This window comes from Pezoporus occidentalis, unplaced genomic scaffold (assembly GCF_034315485.1).
Source record: "Pezoporus occidentalis ecotype Australia unplaced genomic scaffold, CSIRO_AGI_Poc_V1 ctg172, whole genome shotgun sequence".
NCBI lineage: Eukaryota > Metazoa > Chordata > Aves > Psittaciformes > Psittacidae > Pezoporus > Pezoporus occidentalis.
The window spans coordinates 2,269,542-2,291,989 of NW_026913554.1; the positions used below are offsets into that span (position 1 = coordinate 2,269,542).

At 41.5% G+C, this 22,448-nt stretch overlaps 1 protein-coding gene and 1 long non-coding RNA gene across 2 annotated transcripts; one reads left to right on the forward strand and one right to left on the reverse strand.

Annotated features, from left to right (window-relative positions):
* Nucleotides 1-1,826: 1,826 nt before the first annotated feature.
* On the reverse strand, nt 1,827-9,882 carry LOC134161383 (uncharacterized). Its single transcript, XR_009963956.1, has 4 exons — nt 9,775-9,882; nt 6,740-6,911; nt 3,004-3,211; nt 1,827-2,277 (listed from the first exon to the last, which is right to left on the reverse strand). It is a non-coding gene; the product is annotated as an uncharacterized LOC134161383 (long non-coding RNA).
* A 359-nt stretch (nt 9,883-10,241) lies between these two features.
* PGRMC2 (progesterone receptor membrane component 2) lies at nt 10,242-22,115 on the forward strand. Its single transcript, XM_062614194.1, has 3 exons — nt 10,242-10,618; nt 20,041-20,196; nt 20,908-22,115. The coding sequence occupies exons 1-3, from the start codon at nt 10,258-10,260 to the stop codon at nt 21,003-21,005; spliced, it is 615 nt and encodes a 204-aa protein (XP_062470178.1). The 5' UTR covers nt 10,242-10,257; the 3' UTR covers nt 21,006-22,115.
* The last annotated feature ends 333 nt before the right edge of the window (nt 22,116-22,448 follow it).

Consider the following 22,448-nt stretch of genomic DNA (forward strand, 5'->3'; position numbering starts at 1 on the left):
TGTTGAAATCTCTCTGACCAATACTTGCGTGGAGTGAGTCTACAGCAATACAGCAGGTCTCCAAACAGGGACAAACATGATCCCCAGACAATATGTCTCTTTCGTAACACTGGCATGCATGATTTTGTACCTTCATGGTCTAAGCAGAAATTACCTTACTGCAAAAGAGTCTGCAATACCCCTCCATAAAAATGATGTTGGACTGGCAGTATGTCTGCACCACTGGAAATCCACTCATGTGCACTATTGGTATTTTTGCGTTATTTTGCACCTCTTTGCAGCCACTGACAGCACTGGAATAGAGAAAATGGGCTACTCTGATTTTCAAGAGGTGATAGCCCTGCCGAAGCTTTCTGTTATGTCAGAACTCTTACCTTGCTTGCCTGCGCAGTTGAAACCCTATTCAGCACAAATTACTGGAAGTATATGGTTGCTGTCACCACTGAAGGAAAAGTTTCATTTCTAAGTCTACTTCTGCAAGACTGAGTTGAACATAGATTTTAACAGGAAAGTTCCCAAATCCTTACCTGGGTTAAAGACAACCTTCCTCTCTTTCTGACTTTCTCCAGGCTGTTTCTGTCTAAAGCCCCTCCAGCTTCCAACTCCAACAACTTGATTTTTAAATTGTAACATTGTACTGCTTCTTTGGAACATGAATTTCTTATTCAATGTTCACCTAGTTCTCATCATTATTCAAAATGAAAAGGAGAAGATGGGGTGGAAAGAGATAAAATATGGATACTTACACACTAAGCCTGCTTTGCCAGTGTCTTCTTTCATTTGATCATACGCACACTGGCTAGCTGAGCGCAAAACACATGTCAAGAGCTCCTATTTTGTTTTGTTAGCATTACACACTTACTTTTGAAAGGGTTTAAATATGAAGGATTTGCAAGGTGGTCTAGTCTATCTCATCTGTTGCTAAGGTTGTTGGCAAAACAATCGCCAGGAATGTATTATGGAAAGTGTGTATTTAACAGGATGGCAAGCTTGAAAAGACTTCAGTCCCTTCCCACTCAACCTCCCTCTCTTTGGTGGTACAGGCAGACTTGGCCAGCATGATCCTGTCTGTATGATACAATAGCAGATATGTGAGTGAGCAGCTCTGTCATCCCAGTGTAGCTGCACCTGGTCTGACTGGTGTACTGATGGCTGTAGCTGCACCTGTGATGCGAGTAATGTTATCATCTACCATATGTTTGGTGGGTTTAGATCTGTCTCTTCCAAGGTGAGGGATGTAAAATACATGCACTGGAGTGTTTTGCTTACGCAGCATTTTGGTTTTTTAGGTGCCTTCTCTTTTTCTGGCAATAGAGAATAAAGGTTTGCATCCTTCTAAATTTAATGAATAAAAGATGAATTGGAATGAGAAAACGAGTTAATATTACCCTTCAGGAAAATGCTTCCTGTAAAATATAAAGGACCTGGTTCATCTTTTGTGGGGTATTTCAGTAACAGTTACACCTGCCTGCTTAACAGGTTCAAACCTGTTTTTTTATGTGAATTAATTTTTTTAATGTGAATTAGAAACTCCAACTATTTTCAGAATTATGTGTATGGTCAAGAAAACATGACTATAACACAAAAATTACGTTCTTCTTCTGTCCAGTAGTCCTTCAAGTAATTAAATACTTAATGTATTTATTATATGCAAAATAATTACATTCCTCTCATTGCAGGATCTTGATTGCTCCCAAAAGGATATGACTGTCTCTTCATATGTAAGGCTTGCCTTCATAACCTGGCATAGGGAGTACTCCCCCTACAAAAAAAGTTGGGCCTACAATTTGTCTTCCCAAAAGTTTTCATGCCTGCATTAACCAGAAGAAATATAACTCTAATTCTGAACGTCTTCAGGAATTTGGTCACGCCTAAATCAGAAACACTACAACAGAAACAGTGGCAGGCACTGACAAGATACTAGACAAACTGGAACTTTATTCAGAACCAGTGGCATTGCTTGTGTTGGCTTATAAGTTGTTAGCATACTTTGGAAAACCTCTATTACTTGATTTTATTTTAGAAGCAAGTACCAGAAAACATGAGGCCTGCACAGAAAAAACAGCTATGTTCTTAGCCACTGCTGAAGTAGAACATGCATTTGGAAGGCAAGACAACATTTATTTTCATATGACAGTTTAAGCAATTTTGTAGCATGCTCCATTATACACCTTTACTTGACAAACCGAAAATGAGGATTCTGGCAAGGTCTGGGTCCTGTAAATTTTTGCTGTAAGTTGTTTTGAGCTGACTTGCACTTCTGGGAAGCATCCATACCTTTCACAAGAAATCAGGAGGGCTAAAATTAGGAAGACTGTGCGTATTCAGATGAGGCCATTATAGGGTGCAATTTACTGCTAATATATAAGGTGGGGGTTTTGGCTACAAAAATGCCCCAGAACATGCCATGCACATATGTCATGAGGCTTTACAGAGGCCTGTAGTATTTCTATTTTAACAAGCTTTAGGTTAGGTTACTATAAATCTGTAGAGTTGTATTGCAACAGATTAATTGCATGGATTGCAAGGGATAAGGGTTGATTGTTTTTTTTTTAACTACATGTCAAATTAAACATAAACCTTGGTGTGTACTTTTCTGTGAGCATGTGATGCTGTTCTATCTGATCTTACAGACTGGGTGCGTCACTCATCTTTCAAACCTTATGGCATAACGGCCATTTCTTTACGACTAAGTGGACAACCAGGGTCTAAATAAACAAACAACTTTATTAATATTAGAAACATATAAAAGGGAATGTTTAAGAACAATGCTATCAAACCTTCTGTCAGCTAACAAAAAGATGGTTTTTAACTACCTAGTACAGTTTGGTATACCAAGTGCAAACTAAAGCTAAAGTGAAATCTGTGAAAATAAAGCCTGTAAATGCATTGTCATAATTTTTATGTGCTATACTTACATGCTATTGCTCAGGGACCTTGTCATTAGTCTTTATAGAACCTCTCTCTGAACATAAACTTTAGAGGCTGGAAACTATTCATTACCTTCTAACAAGCACCTTCTTTCTTCTTTTTTTCTCATGCCATTAAGTTGTCAGAGTTTCTTAACTCTTGTTCCTGTTGTACCTGCAGCAATTCGTAGGATTTGGTGTTTCTCCAAAGCAATGTCACTAGGAATGAGACACACTGCTTTGTTATCTGTAGCAATGGCTTTGCTCAGTCTCCTCATCTGGCCCCTCCATACTCAGAGTACCTGCAGAATTAGAGAAAGAGAATTCATTAATCAAAGTCAAAAGAAAAATGTTGCCCAGTTGCTTTGTGATAAAGGCCCTAGTTTACAAATTTTAACAAATGGCTCTGCTGTCTTTCTGTGGCTTTCTAAGCAGTGAGAAGGGTTTGTGTTCCAGTAGTGGAATTTCTTCAGCCAATGAAAAGAAGATTTTGTAGACTCTGACAACACCACCACACATCAGTGAATGTGAGCGTTAACAACATAAGTGGCCCAACAAAATTCACCCCATTAACTAAACAAATTGACCAAAATTCTGGCTGCGTAAGTCTGTAAGTATTTATTCAAAAGTGGCAAGGGCTACTGATGAGTTGCTGACAGAATTGCTGCTACCTGGTAAGTATAATCTGACTATTCTTCAGCTTTCTCAAAAATACAGAAAGGGCAAAACCTGAAAAACATGGACTTTGCCACAGAGGACTTCAGCAATTTGCTCCTCATTGTGAATGTTTGCCAAAGAACAGGAGCTGCGTGTGTGCATGATTTTCACACAACCCCATCCAAACAACGGAAAAAATAAGGGTTACAAGGACAGACTGATTTTTGGTCGCTTTGAACCCTGACACATTTTGCCCAATGAAGAGGCCTATTATCAGTATCCTAAGTTATGACTTAACTCTATCTTGGTTTCCTACTATCTATGAATGATGTAATTCTACAGATTCTGACCACACACTAAAGAAAAGGCATCTATTTGTATGAATGGTCATCTATGCCTATTGAAAATCATTAGGTCACTACTATTACATATTTACATTTGGTTATGTATTTACCATTTCACCCCCTCAATGATGATGTGGACTTTGGGATGGAAGACAGGCAATAAACTTCTGCATAACTGCTGAAATGGCTTTTGCCCTTAACAGAAGCTAATCTTTCTAGGAAAACCAACACTGTAACAGATATGGCTAAAGAAAAGTGTGTATTAGCTTGAAATACTTGTTCCTACACTTTGATCCCGCAGGGGCACCTGTGAATTCACTGCTGAAATCTCCTAGGATAGCCTAGTGACCATTTCTGAAATGAACCCCAAACTGGGGTGTGTAGTCTGTTTCCCACCACTACTTATCAAACACAGGTCTGCTGCTATAGTCACCTACTACGAATCACTGGCTTGTGAAAACAGGGGTTCATTAGCTGTCTCTCTGAACAACAGCCTAGAATAGTCCATTAAAAGAAATTGTGTGTAACACTGAGCAGAATATAAAATGACTTACTGGAACTGAGGTGGAAAGGCAGGTAAGCAGGTCAAAGAGATACAAGAACATGGAACAAGAAGAATGCCAGTAGTGGCCTATGTCTGTTGTGATCCTTAACTCAAAGCTATCAGTGTTGTGTATCAACACTAACACCTACAGCAAGAACAGCAGCTGAAGACAACCTGTGGACAACTTAGCAGATGATGATTGTGGTGAACACGAAGGAAAATTACCATAGGAATTTTTAACGTAAGGGATATAAAACTTCAGGACAAAATATACATGTAAATGCAGCAGGATCTTATAAAAATAATCCTAAAACAGAGCTAGAAAGCAAAAAAGAAAGAAATAAAAAAAGTATAAACTAAAATTGGGCTAAATCAGTTTTAAAACTAAATGAAAAGCGTCTCTGTTAGTAGCGTTTCCTATGAGGGAAACAAACAAAACAACCCATATCTTTTTAAAGCCAAGACAAGGTTACTAGTGCTATTAAATTTGTGAAATTAAAGCCTCTGGAAAAACTCTCATTGATTTCATGGGATTTAACCATATCACTTCAAAGATAAACATAATCTGGTTACTTCAGTGTTTGATTTGCAGTGTTGTAGTAAAATATACACAATTCTGCCCAGTATGCAAAAGGTCAAACCTGCACAGTCAAGAACTGACTTGGAAGAATGAATACTAAATTATTTGCAGTTGGGTTAAGGAGTTCAAATTCTCTTCTAACTTTAATTCTGCATTTTACAGACACTATTTCATCACCTATAGAGCCATACACTACCACAGCTAAGACAAGAATCCCCATACCTGAGCTCATGCAGCATACCAGCAAATAGTATACTCCCAAATCCTTTAGACAGGCTTTATCCCCAGTCTCGTTGCTACACTCTTATGTCCGTGTAACTTGCTGGTTTTGTCTTGTGTTCCCTTACAGAGACTTACTAATGAATATTCTTCTGCAGCATCTACGTAGTGTCCACAGGTTTTGCAGATATATCCCACAAGATGATGTTATACAATCTCACAATAGGCCTGAGCATTTAGTATTTGTTCTAGAAGCATCTACAGTCAAATATGAAAACAGAGTCACTCAGGGCAGAAGCGTGCCCTATTTATATTGAAAATCCACCTTCTTCCTTACATCTGGCTCTGCCCAAAGGCCTGCCAGGGTACTTGCTCTGCTGCTTCACTACAGACCAATTACTGCAGTCCTGAAGTTACCATTTGAGAACACAGCTGCACACATACAGTTGCAAAGATCTCAAATAAGTTGTTTTGTTAAAAACTTGCCTTGGCAAATGCATTGGCATACATTACTTTGAAAATGTATCTCAAGTATACACGTCAGGGATTTTCTTGACCAGATTTGGAATAATATATGCCAGAGCCACTGGCTCATATATCTTGAGACCAAGAGCTGAGAGCCAGAGGAAACTGTGCTTTCCGTCTTGGAAGGAAAGCTGCTCTCACTTCCTACGCCAAGGTGAGCTCCAGTTGCAGCAAACCTAGCAAGGCATCCCCAGTTACTCAGCTGGTCAGCATTTGACTGGTGCCTACAGGTTTCTGCTGGTCCCAGTCTGGACTATAGGGACTTTTCTGTGAAGCACACCATTACACAGAGCAGCTTTATACTACTCTGTGTAAAGGTGTGCTTCACAGAAGACGAAAAAAAATCACACAGTTTTGTTAGAGATTAACTTTATCTATTTCTGCCATACTATGACCAGGCACTTGAGATATCACACCATTTACAAAGACTAAAAAATAACAGTACGCTTTTTACCAATGAAGAACTGAGCCCCACGTCAGCAACTGTGAAGACTTAATTCTGTCCCAGCCCAAACCAACACAATGGCTTGATATGAACTTTGCTACCTGGCTACTCATATCAGGTAGCAAAATAAAAAAACTACTCAAAATATTTTCAAAATTTCGAAAGAAATTTTCGAAATTTTGAAAGAAATTTCTAAGTAGCTTGCATGTGTTCAGCATTCCTTCATTAAAAGACCATATGACATGATATTAAAAGATTTTAGATAGATCTGAATGTAGCACTTCAAATAAATACAAAATAAAGACGCGTTAAGGAATGTAAGCAGATACTATTTTGAAGTAAGATATGAAGCACTGCACTGACCTCCACAGTAAGCACTTCCAAGCTGTGTCAGCTTAAAACAAAATCATCAGTGCATCCCATACATTAAGCTGGGTTTAAAAATATCCAAAATCAATGCAGCTGATTGATTGTTCCATTATTCCGAATTTACTGAGACATCCCTACACAGCTCACCTCCTAATCTGTCTTGACCGTTGCCTGTTTGTGTGATAAGAGATGTTTCTCAAGCTTCAAAATCAATAGAAAATAAACTTCAGCCATGAGAGTGGTTTGTGTCAGAGTTCAATTACTGTTTGTAATTTCGTGCTCTCGTGCTTTTCACTGAGTTCAGTCTTCTTTCCAGAGTCTGCAATAAGTAATGTTTGAGAAGAAAAAGTGAAGAACATAACTCTGAGTTCAAGCATTTACCTCCTAAATCGAAAAATCATCCAGAAACATCCTAGCTGCTGCTCTCAAAATGAAAAAGATGTTGGAGAATTATTTTGTACGTGGAGCAAACAAAGTAGGTGGCAGCTAATCTATCTGTGAAATCCTTGGGAAAAAGGTGCAAAGGTCAGTCACAGTATATCTGACACTTTATATCAAAGAAGGCTCTATCCTGAAGAAGAAAATGTATACTGATGTAGAAAAATATTGAACACCTAATACCAGTGAGCAAATAACTTTGAAAGATACTACTGGATTTTTCCTTGTTGCTAGAATAAAACACAGCAGATACAGCACAGAGGCTGCTGTGGAAGTTAATGACCACGAACTAGAGGATAAACAAGGATCAACAGATGAGATTGCATATGACTATAGCAATAAGTTATTAATTTTCCAGCTATTCTTGAAATTGTTTTAGGTAAAAGACCCAGGACAAAACCCTATAAAATTAAATAATTACTCAAGAACAACAAAAGCTATAACATGTAATTAGAAACTTGCTAATATTCTTTCATATATGTGTTTTCAAGTCTCACAAAGCTCTTTACAGCAAACTGGTATGCAAGTAGTATTACTTTGTTTGCTCTTCAGATCAAATCCATACAAATGAACTAGCTGTAATTTCAGACTGGAAAATTCTGAGGTTTTTCCCCAGGTAACCCAGAATGCCTGTTTTTCCTTTCACACCTCTAGTCATATTTAACAATACCTGGGCTCCCCAGTCATGGATCAGGATCTATGCCAGCTGGCTGTCAATTAGATCAGAGTAGATTTGTTCACACCAAAAGAACCACCAAGAAGCACACATAAAGAAGAGTGGAAGCAACACAGTAATGCTGAGAGATTTTGCTGAGAGATTTTGCAGGACCCTTTACCAGGGGGGGGGGGGGGAAGGGGGGGTTATAGAACATAACCTTTGTAGGGACAAACTTTTTGTCTTGGCAAACCAAAGATGGCCCGTTTCTCCATTCTATAACCTATGCATTTTCAGTGGTTTCTACTTGCCAGGTTTAGAAATGTCCTAATCCGAGTATACTTGGTATATTTAGTATGTGCATACTATCCCTAATGTATGGAGTCTGTGCGCAGTTCTGGGGTCCTCAGCATAAGAAGGACATGCAGCTGTTGGAGCAAGTCCAGAGGAGGCCACGAGGATGACTGAGGGGCTGAAGCACCTCCTGTATGAAGACAGGCTGAGAAAGTTGGGGCTGTTCAACCTGGAGAAGAGAAGGCTGCGTGGAGACCTCATAGCAGCCTTCCAGTATCTGAAGGGGGGCTACAGGGATGCTGGGGAGGGACTCTTCACTAGGGACGGTAGTGATAGGACAAGGGGTGGTGGATTTCAACTTCAACAGTGGAAGTTCAGTTTAGATATAAGGAAGTTCTTTACTGTGACAGTGGTGAGGCACTGGCACAGTTTGTCCAAAGAAGTGGTAGATGCTCCATCCCTGGCAGTGTTCAAGGCAGGACAGGACAGAGCCTTGGGTGACATGATCTGGTGTGAGGCATCTGGCACTACATGATCTTAAGGTCCTTTCCAACCCAAACCATTCTATGACTGGGAAACCATGTGCTTTCAAATAAATGTCTATAATTACTTTGCCAGTTTATATGAATTTAGAGGTAAGATCTTGGCAGGAAGACGGGTAAGAATACCTGACATCTCTTACTACCTCTTTTTGTTTTCTGAAGCCATCTTTAAAATAAAAGGAAGTTAAGGGAATGCTGTGGAAAGTCTAAATTAAACTCCTAAGGGAAGGAAATGAGGAAGAGTGCAACTCTACTTCTTCTGACCTGCACCGTAGCTGTACACAGACAACCCAAACATATGATGATTTTGTGATAAAAACTCTCCTTAACCACAATCAAGCTGTGACTTGTTGAGATAAAAAGACTTCCTTAATAGTGTTTACTTACATTATATAGAGCCTGCCTGGTTAAGAGGAGTAGTAGTAGTAATTTAATTGCAGGTCTTTAACTAGCAAGAACTTCATCCTGTTTCCTCACAGAGGTAGTTATTACTGAACTGGCTCAGAGGGCAGAAGATTGAACAGCTGATCATAACACAGGGTGTTGTAAACACAGAGCTTTATGTAAATGTTAAATATTATTAATGTTATTTTCCACTGGGTTGACCCCCTTGCACTGCCTACCAGCCTTTGTGAAAACATGTGAGTTTTCCAGCTTTAGCACCCGAGCTGCATATTTGTGAATTACTCTTAAGCCTGATGTTTCTAGGCAGGGATGCTTCAGCACCACACTGCTGCATGGAGTAAAACCATGTTTCTTAAGTCCAAAGTACTCCTTGTATGGCATTCCAACTGCAGGAAGAGTGGCTGAGCCCCACTTAGGTTCTGTAGATCCAGTTACACATTTGTGGAGCAGCTCATCGGTACCATTTTACGGGACAACCAGCTATGCTTGGGAACATATTCACAACATGAGAGGAGCAGATGTGCTAACTTCTGCCCAGATCTTTCTCTTCTCTGCAGATAAGCATCACCCTACTGAGATGATCTACTCTTGCCTTGAAAATGGTAAAAGCTTTAGGTCTTTCTCCTCACGTAACTGAACAATCTTTGTGCCAGGCATGGGCTGTACTTAACAACATACACTAAAGCCACCTATGTGTGCTGCCACTGCTCCATTTCACAGCACGAGGAGCAATTCTAGCGGATCAGCCTCCTGTTATCAATCACGCCACTTTCTGACAGCAGGGAACGGCAGGGTGTCTCCTTAAGCCACCTCCGAAGACTTCCCTCCGAGCCTGCCCGCCGCGTCACCTCAGTGACAAGCGGACAGCAGCAGCAGCACCACCTCCGCTCCACAGCTCCCCGCAGACGTGTCGCTTGCCCAGCAACCTTCGACAGGGCGCCGAGCAACGTGGCCGCGCAACGTGGCCGCACCGCGCTGGCCACCACCACCCGCCGGCCTTCGACCCTGCTCTTCCGCGGCGGTGGGCGGGAGGCATCCGGCGCACGGACCGCCCGCAAACCCCCTCACGCGCTCCGTGAGGGGAAGCGGGCCGCTGGCTCACACCGCCCCCGCCGCCACCTCACGCTGCCGCCGACGCCGCGCGGGGGGCGCAGGCGCGCTGTGGGGAGTGGCGGCACCTCTCGCGAGCGGCGGGCCGGTGGGGCGCGAGCCCGCCGGGGGCGGTGCCGCCTCTCCCGCTCGCCAATGGGGAGCGGGCGAGCGGCGGGCGCGAGCTGGGCGGGGCGGGGCTGCGGGGTGCGGTGGGCGGGCGGGCGCTGGAGCTGGCGGTGATGGCGGACCACGGGGATGGGAGGCTAAGGACTGAGGGGAGCAGCGGCGGCGGCGGGGGAGCGGGGGGGCCGCCGGCCAGCGCGGGGGCGCTGGTGGTGGGCGCTGAGATGCTGCTGGCGCTGGTGTTACTGGCGCTGGTGCTGCTGGCGGCCTACCGGCTGTACCTGCGCTGGGGGACGCGGAGCGGGCCGGGGGGCGCGGCCCGGGAGGGCCAGGCCGCCGCTCTGCCGCGGATGAAGCGGCGGGATTTCTCCCTGGAGCAGTTGCGCGAGTTCAACGGGGCCCGCAACCCCCGCATCCTCCTGGCTGTCAACGGCAAAGTCTTCGACGTGACCAAAGGCAGCAAGTTCTACGGGCCCGGTGAGACCGGGGGGCCGGGGGAGGTCCCTCGATGGAAGCCGCCTTCTGGGGCGGGAGCCCCGTGCAGCCCCTCGGCTGCCCGCTGCTTTCCGGGCGGCGCCGGTGGGAAGCGGCGCTGGGGAAAACGGCTGGTACCGGCTGCGGCCTGCGGGCATCTGCTTCCCACCACCGGGGGCCGGGCCTCGCCCCCACCCGGGGGGCGGTGGGTTTCGGGGCGGCCAAGCGGCGGGTGGGCGCCGGTGGGCTCAGTCAGCGTCCCGCTGGGTTTGTCTCAGGCTGCCCGCTCCCGCGCGCTGTCCGCACGCGTGGTAGGGCTGTTGTGGCGGTGTCGAGGGGGAGGCTGCCGTGCAGACCGCCGCCTGTCCCCGGGCACTGGGGTTCGCAGCCCCTCGTCAGGCCGGCCTGCCTGCCCGGGGCCTAACGGTAGCGTTAAATGGGTGATGCACAACGGGTCTGGGTCCTGTGCATGCATCTGTCATGTGTCCTTTCTTCCAGTTGCCAAGGTTTGGATGTGCAGTGTTTAATTATTGGTCTTTTCTTCTGTCTTTTCTAGTTGGTTTACCAAGAGCAGCTGATCAGTGCTTCCTTCATTCTAGCTCATACGGCTCAGAAAGGAAAATAAAACAGCTGCTTACTTATTTAGATGCAGATGCCATATTGAGTTTGCATTTGAATCGGGATAAGGGCAACCAGGGACAGCCCAGGAGCTGATACATTGCTGGCATTGCAAAGAGCGCAAAAATCAACCCGATCTCTTAAATGGAAAGGCAGACAATACAGTTCTTTCGATAGGAAATGTATTCTTCAAAGGTTCAGAAAAGTATGCTTCAGAAACAACGTTATGTTTCTATATTCACATTGTAGATTGTGAAACTGCAGCATATTTTCGTGTAATAAACAGCATTCTTAATAATGAGGGGACTAATCTTACTAGTGAGCACTGTGTTCACATCTGATGCCAAAGGAAATGAGGGCTATGACTGTTGATAATTTTCTCACTGAAACAATGGTCATTTGGAAGAGTTGATCTAATCAAATTACGCAGGAGTTTTCATAGTAGGTATAGCAAGTGTTCTTGTATTGAGGGGCGGAGGACAGAGGATATGCCTTCCCCCCCCTCTGGAAATTGTTCAAGTTAAGCAATTGTTATTTTTTTAATAATCTTAGGTTACAAAAAGAAAAAATACCAAGCTGGCATGGTACAAGTCCTTGGTTCTTACAGGGAGGCAACAAGCTGTTGTATGATTAAAATGGGCAAGTATTTTGTAACTCATGTTACCCTCAAAAGTTTGTGCTCTGCTCCCAGTCACCGGAATTGAAACTGCCGTAATTGAATCAAAATGCTTTTCTGGCTGGACACTGTAAACGTTAACAGTGAAATCTAAACTACCTTGACATGTCTTATGTTTTGGGTGGGTTTCGACCAGTAAAGCTAAGCAGTGCAGTTGAGTGTGCTACAGTTTTCGTGACACTTAACTGAGCTAGTTCCTTTGCTCCTCTCAGTTTAATCTTTTTTTTAACTGAGACCTGTGTACTGATATAAAATGTAGGTAATACATCTGCTAATGAAACTTCAAACGCCTGTAAGTTGACAGATTGCTTCATAAATTACTCCATGAAATAATGCTGAACCATAATCTAAACGTTAACTCTTTTATGTATCAAACATAGATTACATTTTAGGCTCTTCACTGTAGATATCATCACCGTTTCTGGAGGTCTGTTATGGTGAGGATATCATCAACGTCTGGAGGTCTCTTATGGTGAGGAAGCTAAAGCTTTATGTTCTAGGACATCAGGCTGCTTTTTTGACAGCTGGCAGCAGCTGATTTTCCTAAAGCAGTGCTTCCAGCTTTTCATGGAAAGGGACAAAGGCTTGCTTTTCTCCCCCACCCTGTAGTGAAGGATTGCCTTTTTATAACACAACTGACATCTTTGTCTATCATGTAGCTGTTACTTGGTATCATGCGCATTAGGATAGTGATGCTCAACCTGTGCATCACCAGCTGTGTGTTTTCTGCCAAACGTGTTGATTTTTTTTTTAATTGTGCTGATGTGGTTTGCCTGAATGGATGCATATTGGGGAGTATTTCTTGTAACTGTTTTGTGGCTGTAAAGAAGAAAAGCTAGGTGGTTTGAACTAGGTGTCATCTAGAACAAACTGTCATCTAGTCCAGGTTTTTGTCCAGCAGTTGAGATTCCATTAAATTCCCACCAAGCTTCTGATTTTATTAGAAGTTCTCCTGGTTGTAAGTTTCCATCCACTGGATCCTGTTATACCTTAGTCGGTTGCATTGAAGAACCCTTTACATATATGCAGTTAAGGTATTCTTAGAAATTGATAGACTCTTGAAGTCATCCTTTCAAACAGCCATGATTGAAAACTTCAGTTTCTTGAACATTAAATCAACATGTCTTCCAATTTTGTTGGGTTTTTATCCTCATGTTGTCTTTTTTAACCCTTCTGCAATTTATCTCATTGGTATCCTGTTAGTCTTTGGTATGTCTAATGCATTTTAGCTAAGAGCAAGAATAGGTTCTATCGCACATTTAACTGTCTGTGCCTCCAAAAATGGCTTCACTTACACTGAACTCGTAATTTAAAACTTCACTTGACAAGTTCTTTTCCAAACTGCTGCTTCCTGGGGTGGTCCTCTGTGCTGCGAGTATACCCTTTGTTTCAGTGCTTCACTTTTAGTTGTATTAAATACCACCTCTGTTTGTGCCCAAAGGAGTAAGTATCCTAAAATGCTTTGCTTGGTTATTAATTGTAATTAATTACCTCTTCCTTTATCACCCATAAAGTCTGAACAATATAAATAGAGGCACACTATTAAAAACTGTGTAACCTCAATTTCAGAGAAGCTGTTTTGGGGTGATTTCCCCATCTGTAATCGCATCTCATGACAGAGTCTTATGATTAATATGTGTGTGCTGTGTTGGGTTTATAGCCTTATAATGAGAGACAGATGAGAAGACAGTTTTTACAGTTTTATTTAGGGGTAAATCATTTATTTTCATGTTTGTTTGTATCGAGATTCCTGATAGTATATTGGTCAGTAGAAGGGCATTGTAAGACATAAGTAATGTTAGCAAATCTTAATATTTGGTATTTAAATTAGCATGCCAACATAATGCTGTAAACAGATTACCAAATACTTCATGCAGTTATGAAAAATACATGGCTATGAGCATGACAAAGCAAGATTACACACAGTCCAGTGTATACAACTGCTCCACCTCACTGCTTGGGTCTTAATGATTTTAAACAAACCAGTTTCCTGACTTTCCTTCACTGCAATACATTGTCACTGTTAACTTATTTTTCATCTCACTCTTGTCACTTGTTCAAAGTGGCATGAAGACTTCTGCTTTCCAGTTTGCCCAGAGGAATTGATTAGGTAGTAGTAGTTCCTTTCACAAAGATTTCCATCATTGTTCATTTTTCATGAGGGGAAAATTACCTTTGTTTAGTGTTGGAAATCCAGTGAAGAACTGCGATTTCTGTCATTAAATACTTTAATAAATTTTGCAGCAAACAGCTGTCATTTTTTTCCTATCATTTGTATAAAAATTATCTAATTCTGTTAGACTTCCTTTGGAATCGAGTGCTGTAAACTTCATTATGTCTCTGTTTAAAAGGCAACACTGATGTACAAGGGAATGGTTGGATGAAATATTGCAGGGGAAGATCATGTATGTACTGTGTCTGGAGAATTCTGTTAAGGGTGGCCTTATCTTAAGAACACAATTGACTGAGAGTTTACAGATAAGTACAGAGGATAAGACTGGCAGAAATAAGTGCCTCCTGCAAGGTGTCTTCTCTGTGGTTTTGATGTTTGTCAGCTCATTGGTGTCAGTGTAATGGAGGTGTCTCTCACCCCAGGACTCAGCTTTTCAAAGAAAAGGCATTTCTGTATAAAGAAGTTAAGTTCCTACCAGAAGTAGTAAAACTGTTACTACGTACTGGGGAGAGATTGTTCCCATACTTCTGATTAAAGGGAGGATGAAGGGGGCTGTTCTAAGCCCTCAGTTCGTGTCCATGGAAACTGGGAGCCAGCACAGTGGTTTTGTGCAGGGAGATGCATCTCCTCCTTGGCTTCTACTTTGTGTGTCTGTCAGCTCTCTGTTTGAGATTTTTTTTCTTCTTTCTTTTTTAATAAGCTGAGTATGTTCCTTAGAACTTGAACAACTGTGTGTTTGATATAAGGTCTGTGTAAATACCTAGTTAGTATTTAAATCATTCAGGTTCCAGTCACCTGAGATTTGAGGTAGCAGGTATGCTCAAGGCAAGATATTTTAGGATGTGATAGTGGCATTGTTGTTAATGACAATGATGTTAAATCAAGTACATAGCAGTGTAGCTCTTTTTCATTTAATCAAAAATCCTTGACAACATTACTTGCCTTATTGTGAAATAAACTAGTGTCCAGAGCATTTCTCACTAAAGCGAGATGTGGGTTCTAGGTCCTGCTCAAGAGTGGAGCTGTCTTCCAGGAATCTCCTGACTAGTGAACTAGAGGCTCTCCTAGCAGTGCTCATTGTCTGCCCCTTTAGCCAGAATTCATTGGGTCATTGATTCTTGCACTTTTTTAAAAGGAAACGAGAAAGGGAGCAAGGCCCTCTGGTCTTGGGCCTAAGAAGTCAGGTTTAGAGCCCTCTTTAGTTGGTGTTAGACTTGGTGGATCACTCTCCTAAAAGCATTTAGTTTCTGTGCAAGTTGTAACTTAAAATTGACCTACATCTTTCATGTAAATCTGGAGCAGTAAAGTTAAAATTATGTCGCCTTGAATACCCAGTGAGAAATGTTATTAGAAAGCTTTTGCTCTCAAGCTGCATCTGAAAATGTTTTTGTCTAATTTGTAGCTTTTTTGTTCCCTCATAAAAGATGTAACAAGGAATGAACACACGTCAGGATTCAGATGGAAAATTTTAAACAGACAGGGTTTTGCTTTGGAGTGGGAAAGGTAGACAACGTGGTAGCATAGTTCAGCTGTCAATAATTTCATGGTCTGTTTCCCTTTGTTCCTTTTACTTACACTGAAGGAGAAATTAGTCTTTATTCTTGTCTGCAGTTTAAGAAATGTTGTCTGTGAATTTCTAAGCTTCACTGGAAATAAAACCTCATTTTGTCTGGCTGCATGGAGCCCACAGATGAAACGAATATTTGGTATGCTTTGCATATTTAGTGATAGCTTGGAAGAGCTTTCTGACTACTTGAAGAAACCAAGGCTGTTTGAAAACTGAACCTTGTTAACCTGTGTTTCTTCTGAGAACTTTTATGGGCCTTCTGAGAATGAATACAAGTCTCAGCTTACAAATCACTTCTTTAGATACAAAATCTACCATATCTGTGGTGCAGTCCCTGTGCTGGCAGTTGGAGCAATCCAGTGTACAGTGTTCACCTTCGTTACTAGTGTTGGAGCAATAATCTGGGATGTTCTGCAGAGCTAGTGCAGAACTAAAATGGTCAGATAGCTTTTTTGGTAAACCAAGAATATTTACTTAAAAGTTGAACACCAGCATGGGTTTTGCTGGGTGAACTATTGGCCAAACTGGTTGAAAATTGGAACACATACTCTTACAAGATCCAGTTTAGCCTGTTTTGGAACAAGTGACTAGAAGCAGCATTTCCAAATGAAAACCTCAGCTTGGACAGCTTCATATCTCACATTTTTAAATACTTTAATGTTAAATTCATTTTTCCTTACTTGCTGTTGTTTTAGGATGCCTGCAGAGAGAAACAAAATCTTCATTTGAGAACCAAAACAGGGCTGGGAGATGCAGGAATCCCAAGTGCAGGAATTGGAAAGGTGTTTTTACTGGCTGAAGAGACTTTGATTTTTGCCAGTTCTCAAGCTACCCGGTTCATTTGTGAGTAGAGACAAGTGTCAGGCTGGAAAAAGATATCAAATTCATCAGGGCAGCCAGATTTATAACTGGATTCTAGAAAAAATTGAGGATCTGTAGGTGGTGGGTAGCAACATTTTGCATGTGTTGTAGCTCAGGGAAGGGCGTACTTTACACAAGGTAGAGTTGTAAGGAAATTAAGGCTCTATACAAGCAAAAAGAGAATAAATGTGGTTGTATAGATGTGGAGACATGTAGGCAAGTGTGTAGTCTTGATAACTGGACTGAGCACCAAAATGAACAAAGGCTTTGAAAGGAAGTCTTTTAATATGTGAAAGCAGTGATGGGGAAGAAGAACATTCTTCAAGGAACTAAATTTTTCCTTCATATAAGGCTCACAGCTCCATGTAGCCAACATGTAGCAGATGTGGTTTACTGGGTTTGACATGTCCCTGGCTTTCCTTTTGTTGATGCAAGTTGCCAAATAGGAGTGGGAGGAGAATTTTTGAAGGAAGATTTGACTATGAAATAGATAATTTGAGGCACAGCAAAAGCATAGGGTGTGATAGGTTCTCAAAAAACTCAGCTTACTATACATACCTATGCTAACAGCATCTCTTTTTTGCAATCTTTTCGCTGTGTATGTCATGTCATGCTGCAATCAATTATTTAGAACAGAAGCCAGTCTAAATAGGTAAGCAGACAAAAGGAAAGGAAAAGCGGCTGTGGGCAGGGCTTGCAGAGTAAATTGCATCTGGTCATGAAAGAACTCTATGGGAGTATGTCTAGGATTGCACCAACGTCTTTATCTCAGAATCGTGTTCCTGAAGCGTATTTTCTGACCAGGTTTCTCTGTGCTGACACCTTCCTGGATGTTTCTGTAAGCACAATGAAACCTGATATGCAAAATACCTTTTAAAGACTGTTGCACCAGGATTTAAAGTGAATGGTAGACTAGGGCTTATAGCAAAACCTCAGACCTGTATATTCTATAAAATACTGCACTTAATCTCCATGTCAAAGTATCTGAATGGAAGCTTTAAATCTTGAAGGAGATTGCTTGTACTGAGACCTCCAACCTTTCGCTTTAGCAGCCCTGCAACTAAAGCAAAGCCAGGCTTGCACTCTTTTTTTTTTTTTTTTTCCCCCAAAGAATCATAATTCAATGTTTGCCTCTTAGGAAAGGATTAAAGAATAGGTCCCATTTCTAAGATTCATTTGCAGAGCTGGAATTTGAGGTGCTATCTACCAAGTCTAAAAGGCTGGTTTTCACTAGTTAGCATTCTGTGAGTGCTTGGGCCTGGCTTGATGTTATCTATGTGACTCCTGAATACTTCTGTAGTAAATTCGCTGGAATGTTAACATTTAAATTCAATTTTAGAAAAGAAAAATAAATATTGATATAATAGCATCTCGCATTACAATATATTTACAGGATTTTTAAAATTTATTAATTTAATTTAAATGCAAAGTGGTACATTGTAAAAGCACTCCGCTTTCAACTAAATATGTCATTGAGATATAAGGATGTTCCGGGCTTAATACCAATAAATATAATGTAATTCTCTTTTTAATAGAAATAATTAGAATCAAGCTGGGGGGACAGAATACAGAGGAGGTTAAGTAGCAATTTGTAATTGCTCTTTGGGATTTACTGTTTGTGTGTGGTCTTTGTGAGAGCTGTTTATAGCTCCTGTCTTCTTCATTCAGAATATCAAAAACCAGCTCACTTGCCTCATAGCTATTTTGGAGTGAACGTTGGTAGGTTCTGTGTTATGTTGCAAATGGTGACCACTGCTAGCGCTTACCCTTTTTTTATGGGAAGTGACTGAGCATGCAAAATGCATAGATTATATATGTAGGTATAGGATTGATTCAGCCCATGAATCCTGTTTTTAAAATAAACATTTAATTCAGGCTACAAGTAGAAAGGAGTTCACAAGCACTCTAGACTTTTGGTTCTCTTAGTACTGTAAATGTAGTCCCTGATCCCAGAGGAAGTGAATGCTGTTCCTGGAGCTAAATATCCGAAAGGACAAGCATGGAGATCCCAATAGTTATTATGATGATCTCTTAATGCAAGATTTGTACAGTGCAGGCTTCCAGTTGATAATTCTTTCTTGGATATCTACTGCTTGTGAAATTTTGCTTTTAAATCAGTTGGTTTATTTCCAGAGAGACAAGGAAATTGTCTTTTGCACATGAGATACCCATCTTTTCTTGGATTTGACTGTAAGCAACTTAGAATGCCAAGCACTCTGGGGTGGAGAGACAACAGCCGGTCTGATGAGGACAGAGTTGCTGTTAATCCATATGGTACTTAGGTTCTATGTCTCAGGAGTTTTTTCTGCTGCGTTCAGCCTCTGTCTCATCCCTGAAGTCAATGCTCTGCAAGAGCAGATAGGTGTGGTGGCTGGAGCAAGCGGCCTGAGAGGAAACCAGCCTCTTGGAATGATTCCCTGTGGCTTGTCCTGGTGCAGAAGAGGTCTGAGGTGCTACAGGAGGCAACAGAGGGGGTGAAGGACTGTGTGTTACCACTTGCTTGTGTTCATTCTTGCCCATGGGTGCTGCCTTTTTCTTCAGGCTGACGGCCACTGTCATCTTCTGAGAGGTAAGCCAGAGAAGGGTTCTGGCTTATTTATCTTGGAGTAGTGACTACTCTTTAGAATGCCTCAGGCATTTCCCTATTGCTTAGCTGCTGCAGTGTAGCTTAGTGCAGAACATGGTCAAGTTTTGTTTTGGTTTCTTAATCAAGCTGAATTAAGTTGTTTGGTATTCGGTCAAGAAAATCAAAACAAGATGCTTGAAGTTGTTTAGATTAAGTGGAATTTGTGAAAGTTACAAACCTCATCCTGAAAGGTGTTGGTTTGTAGATCATCCCCTTTGTAATAATATTGATTAGACAGTCATTGCTCAGTATTTTATGAGCATATTTGTGCTGCTTTGCCTCAGTCAGAAAGCACAAAGGAAGTAGTTGCTTTACATTCTGAATATGATTTGTGCAGTTTTCCAGAACAGTCCAGGATAGGTGCATGGATGATCTGCTGCCCAACATATGTGAGGTTATTCCACAGAAATGTGTCAAAAGACACACTGCCTATCAAGTAGGTAGAAAGTTGTGGTGGTTCCATAAGTGAATTATTAATTAGCACTCAAGTTGTATTTATTGATAAAAATCACTGGATTTCTAATTAAGATGTCTGTACAATGTGCTTCTATTCATGCCTGACTTGTAAATATGTTTTGCTTAATAGAAGTGTGCTTCTTTTTAATTCCAGCCTCCAGTCCCTTTGGAATTTACCTCCACTGACTTGCATCAAATGAAAGGGATTTTTCCAGATATCCCTTCAAAGCTGTTTTTCTCTTTCTGCTTCTCTCGGCTGACTTTGTCTCTTAATGATACTTAAGATTGACTTGCAGTGCTGTTGAATGTCAAGCAGCCATGTTTGAACTACTGCTGTTCCCATCACTGCAGAAGTTTAATGTGTGGCTTGGGCAGACTATATAAAGAACTGAGATTGGTCGCCATAAACAAGGTCTTGAAGGTGTTGATTTTGTCTTTTTGTTTTCAGATGGTCCGTATGGAATATTTGCTGGCAGAGATGCCTCCAGGGGACTAGCAACTTTCCGTCTAGATAAAGATGCACTCAGAGATGAGTATGATGACCTATCGGACTTAAATGCTGTACAGATGGAAAGCGTGAGAGAGTGGGAAATGCAATTTAAAGGTAAAATCTCAAATTAGCAGCACATCTTTAGTTTAAGGGAATGCTTTTAGTAAAAATGACTGACTTGGGTTTGGGGCAGCTTTTAAAGAGACATTGACAGTAATGTTTGTAATGCAATGTAAAATTCTTGGGAAAAGACCTGGGATTTCAGGCCTTTCTTCTAATGGAGAGGATTCCACTATATCCCGCTATAGCTTTTTCAAACTTCTGGTTTTATACCAGAGAATTGTTCGCTCTTCAGCACAGAATTTCACTATCGAAGCTCAGTGTAGCTTAGCTGATGGAATTCCAATTAGGACTAAGAGCTGTTTTGGCATTAAGGGTTGAACAAGTTTGTCTCAAAATAATTTCTCAAAAGCATGAAGTATGCCACTGGAGGGAGAGGAAGTAATTTTTCACATGAATTGAAATCAAAACAGGCTGGTTTTACTAAAATTTGTACTGGTTTTAATAGCAGCATTTTGAGTTACTGTGTGATACAGCTTGCCTCATTAGCTGTGGGAGAATTGAAACCAAGTACTCGCAGTAGAGAAAGTAGTGAGCAGTGGTGGCAGCAAGACTGTTTTAGGGGCTAAGCTTGCTGATATTTTGCCATCAATTTCGGTGATTCAGGCTTAGGACCCTGGTGTGTAGAAGTGAATCTGTGGTAGTGCTGGCTGAGTAGCAAATGTAGCTGCCTTTGATTATAATGGAATCATCGATCTTTTTCAGAAAAATACGACTACGTTGGTAGACTCCTAAAACCAGGGGAAGAACCATCAGAATACACAGATGAAGAAGATACCAAGGATCACACTAAACAGGAATGAACTTTGTAAACAACCAAAGTCAGGGGCCTTCGGAACTGCAACCTCTTATTCCCCATCACAGAATGTCCTGCATCTTTGGGTACAGTTCATCTGCTGCGAAAAACATTCAACAGGTTTTGTACAAGGAAAATAATATACTCACAAAGGAAGATTTGAATACTAGACATTGTTTGTGCTGCCAGACTTTTTGTTGCAGTTTATTTGTAATGTCTGGTTAGGCTTTGTTAGTGAAGAGGAGCCAGGGGTTTAAAGGCAAAAACGCTATTCCTTTTTATCAGTAAGCTGAAGCCTTCAAATAGTATGTACTAGAAGCTCTCTAAAAGACCTGAGTCTTCAAGCTCAGTGGAAGGTTTGAGTCTTGTTTCATGTGTGTCTCCTTCTTCAGCATTAAAGTGCTTGTGTACATCAGTATCAGTAGGTTAGACTACCGAAACTGGTGTTAAAATGTGAATTTCCAATTTTGTTTTGTATGTGGGCATTTGTAGCCCTGGCAGAATACTTCAGTTCTCTAAGAGAAGTCCATGTAGATTAGGATGGGGGTGTAAAATTTATCCTCTTCTCAAAAGGACTGGGTAAAACCGTGTCCTCTGCAACAACTATTATCTGAAGCCTGCCTCTCCCTACCTTTTCTCATCCTCCAAGTGAAATTGAGTATTAATTGTGCCTTATTTTGTTAACATAGACTTGAATTGTTTTAAGGGACGGCCCCAAAATTGTGGTTTCATAGTCACTACAAGCAGCATCGAGACAAGTTAGAATGTTCTGTTGACTGGAAAACCTTGATGTCGTTCTGTGTATAGAATGTAAAAGAGGAATACTCAGTGTTACTGCCATATGTTAATACTACATATACTTAAATTAGCATTGTGATGGCCAAATACATATTCCCATGCTTCTTTTTAAGTAATTACAAACACAAAATGTCACCCTTCCTCCTCTTCCAGAAGCTGCCTAACTTTTGAGAGCGTAGCCTTCACACCCCTGTAGAGTGAAGGCGCATGTGCACGTGTGGATGTGTGCGTGTCTATCTGAACATAAGACTGGGGAGGGATTGTTTCTGCAGATATTGTAAATATGAGTACCATTTTAACAAAGCATGTACAATACCAACCATGCTGTCAGGCTGTGTATGGAAGCTCCTGAGTAGAGCTGGAACACAAAGGAGGGGGAAAAAGTCTTGAACATGAAGTATCCAACCCCTGTTCATGCTGTTCCTTGTCCTCAGGCTGTTATTTTTTCCTTTCAAGTCCCAGCTTTTGAAGACTCTGGAAGACTTAACTGAGGTAAGCTGTAGTTAATAAGCCTATACCAATGCATTTTTGGTGGGGAAAAAATAAGTAACTGAAGGAGAACGATTTTAGGAAATCATGTGATCTACAGCAAAAGCAGTATGTTGTGTGGCACTGATAGGAGGACACTGGAGATCCGTACACGGGTCTCACT